The sequence below is a fragment of the Salvia hispanica genome, chromosome 4 (assembly GCF_029641045.1).
Source record: "Salvia hispanica isolate PSC_SH4W2 chromosome 4, Shi_PSC_v1, whole genome shotgun sequence".
NCBI lineage: Eukaryota > Viridiplantae > Streptophyta > Magnoliopsida > Lamiales > Lamiaceae > Salvia > Salvia hispanica.
The window spans coordinates 57,953,721-57,957,019 of NC_142695.1; the positions used below are offsets into that span (position 1 = coordinate 57,953,721).

At 37.5% G+C, this 3,299-nt stretch overlaps 1 protein-coding gene across 2 annotated transcripts; it reads left to right on the forward strand.

Annotated features, from left to right (window-relative positions):
* The first annotated feature begins 250 nt into the window (after window positions 1-250).
* On the forward strand, window positions 251-3,067 carry LOC148929685 (receptor-like protein EIX2). 2 transcript variants are annotated; one of them, XM_089056117.1, is made up of 2 exons: window positions 251-2,781; window positions 2,872-3,067. In XM_089056117.1, the coding sequence occupies exon 1, from the start codon at window positions 371-373 to the stop codon at window positions 2,771-2,773; it is 2,403 nt and encodes an 800-aa protein (XP_088912243.1). In that variant the 5' UTR covers window positions 251-370; the 3' UTR covers window positions 2,774-2,781; window positions 2,872-3,067. The 2 variants fall into 2 exon arrangements, with proteins under 2 accessions (XP_088912243.1, XP_088912242.1); XM_089056116.1 differs by having other exon boundaries at window positions 252-2,781; window positions 2,875-3,067.
* Window positions 3,068-3,299: the final 232 nt, after the last annotated feature.

Here is a 3,299-nt window from a genome sequence, read left to right on the forward strand (position 1 = left end):
ATGACGAGGATCACTTTACATAATTGAAATTCCTCATGGAGGACTTTTCAACTAGATTCATTACAGTTATATTGCATTTAATGAGGTGATATGGAAAATAAATAAAGAAATACCAAACAGGTGGCCGACCTCTTATGTATGAATCCTTTTCAAAATAAATTATAGACTTGACTTTGAAGTCGTCGAATACCTTCCAAAATTAAATTATAGACTAAAGTCTGAAATTGGTTTTCATACGTTTGCTTTTTTTTTCACTACTTAATTCCAGTGAAAATCAATATGAAGCAACATAAATGTATTGGCTATTTAAATCCACCAACTTGAGATTCTTCAGCATTCCTCAAATATACATACCATCAATTCATAAAGGATGATTTCTGATAAAAGAATAGCAATCAATTTTGTCATTATTGTTCTTTCCTGCGTGTTTGTTTCAGGAGATGCAAAAGTGAGATGCATAGAGAGGGAGAGAGAAGCTCTTCTAAGCTTCAAAAACGGCCTCATCGATGAGGATGGTGTTCTCTCGTCGTGGCAAAGCAACGAATGCTGCGAATGGCACGGTGTCGAGTGCAGCAACACCACTGGCCATGTCATCACCCTTGACCTCCAATGCGATCTATGCACACTACAAGGCGAGGTTCGTTGCTCGTTGCTTGAGTTGCATCATTTAAATTATCTTGACCTCAGTCGGAATAACTTTGGAGGCATTCCTATCCCGGAATTCATTTATTCCATGAAACAATTGCAACACTTGCATCTTAGTTTTTCTAACTTTTCTACGACTATTCCTCCTCAGTTAGGGAACCTTACCAACCTACGTTCACTGGGCCTTAGTGGGAACGGTATTAGGAACATCCCTCCTCAGTTGTGGAACCTTACCAATCTACGCTCACTTAATCTCGGGTATAACTCTTTGAATTCCGAGTCTTTTTCTCTTTCTATACACGGTTCTGTATTGGAATCACTCGAAATACTGAACTTGGCTGAGAATCAACTCAATGGATTGAAGTTTGACCTTAGAGCATTTCCTTCATTGAAAAACCTATACCTTATGGGAAATAACTTTACTGGATCCATTCCTGAAAGCATTGGTCAACTATCCAATCTTCAAGATCTATATCTTGAATCCAATTCTTTGGAAGGTATAGTGTCAGAATCCCACTTCATCAAGCTTAATAAGTTAAAGAGACTAGACTTATCCTTCAATTCATTGATCATGGATATTGCTCCTGATTGGAATCCTCCTTTTCAATTGAGTGCTCTATCTTTAGCCGGATGCAATGTGGGCCCACATTTTCCAAACTGGCTCCGAACTCAGAGGAATTTGGCATATCTTGATCTTCGCGGTGCAAATATACAAGATGAAGTCCCAAAATGGTTGTGGAGTAACTCTTCAGTAAACTACTTATATCTCTCGGATAATCAAATAAGTGGTATGATTCCGAATCTCTCATCCGCCTCCATCTTTTCTATGGATCTTAGTAACAATCAATTATCAGGTCCTATACCATTATTTCCTAGCGAGGCTTCGCGCATTTTATTGAGTGGAAATATGTTATCTGGTTCAATTTCATCCATTTGCAATACCTCCTCCCACTATTATCTTGAATACCTTGACCTCTCAGATAATCAGTTGGAAGGAGAGGTTCCCGATTGTTGGGAAAAAATGTGGCAATTACACTCCCTCATTTTTTCTAACAACAGGTTTTCAGGTGAAATTCCGGGCTCTTTTGGCAATTTAAATAACTTCGTTGCACTGCAGATGCATGGTAATAATTTATCCGGTGAGTTGCCTTACAATTTGAGCCTCTGCAATTCATTGCGAATCATTGATGTTGGAGAGAACAAGTTAACTGGAGAGATCCCAACTTGGATCGGTCAGTTGTATGATACGCAAGTTCTAAATCTTCGTGGAAATAAATTGCATGGCAAGATCCCTCTCGAGATATGCAATCTTACTAAAATTCAAGTTTTGGATTTGTCAATAAACAATTTGTCTGGGATGATACATGATTGCTTCAACAATTTCACTTTCTTGGCAAGTGCGAATGTATCGCTTCTTAGTTCAGTTTACTTTCTTACACCGTATGCTATCATTGAAAATAAGCCTTATGAATACTCATCGTTTCAATGGAAAGGTAAGGAATCAGAATATAGGGAAAATCTTAGGCTTCTCAAACTCATTGATTTTTCAAGCAATAGATTGACCGGGAACATTCCCAAATCATTTTCCAGTATGAGCCATTTATATTCCTTGAATCTATCAAGAAATAGTTTGACGGGGCATATAATTCCAGATATTGGTAAAATGAAGACCCTAGATTCTCTTGATCTGTCCCATAACCAACTCTCTGGCAAGATACCTACAAGTCTGGCAGAAATATACACTCTTGGTTTTCTTGATTTGTCGAACAACAAATTGTGTGGAAAAATTCCAACGAGTACTCAACTCCAGAGCTTCAATGCATCGTCTTATGCCGGGAATGATGGACTATGCGGCAATCCTATGCCAATGTGCCCCGGAGATACCTTGAGGCCATCCACCACTAATCCGGTGGAAAACATGAATGATAAAGACGGCAACAACTTCTCATTTATGCAAGAAGTTGGGATATCAATGGGCTTTGGTTTCATCTTTGGATTTTGGGGAGTTATTGGCTCATTCATACTGAAGAAATCATGGAGAGTTGCATTCTTCAACTTATTCGATGCTGCTGGAGATTGGTTCTACGTCAGGATTGCTGTGTTTGCATCCAAATGGAGACGAAGCTGAAAATGCAGGTAATAGTAACTACATTTACTAGAATGTGTTATATTCAATAGTTTTATACTATTGCAATCAATTGTAAATATAACGTCCTCATTTTTCAGCAGCCATTTAACATTGAATCAAGGTGCACAAACTCGTGGTGTGTGATCTCAAATGGACCTGTTTTTCTTCTCCTTCTGATTTTTGTTAATTGGATTCATGTAATTTAAATTTGTTTTCAATGTTTTTACTTTCATTTGTAAACTTTATGTTGGTGTGTATTTGTTTCTTCTAGAAATGGATGTTTGTGTGTCGTTATATTTGGAAACCATGAATTAACATTATTTATGGAACATGGCATGGCCATATAATAATTTACTATCTTGTACTACTTTTTGCAATTATTGTAGAGTTTATCTCGTCATTTAGTGTTGAAGTAATTTCCAACAAGACTATCCCAAACTAGATTTATGGGTAAAGAGGTGTTTGGAGATAGAGAGTGTGTCTAAATCGTTGGCGAATCCCGATCCCGTTTATAATTACTATTTGA

Bases quoted from the DNA above. Each gene is read 5' to 3' on its own strand.
- LOC148929685 (XM_089056117.1), top strand. From the start codon at position 371: ATGATTTCTGATAAAAGAATAGCAATCAATTTTGTCATTATTGTTCTT.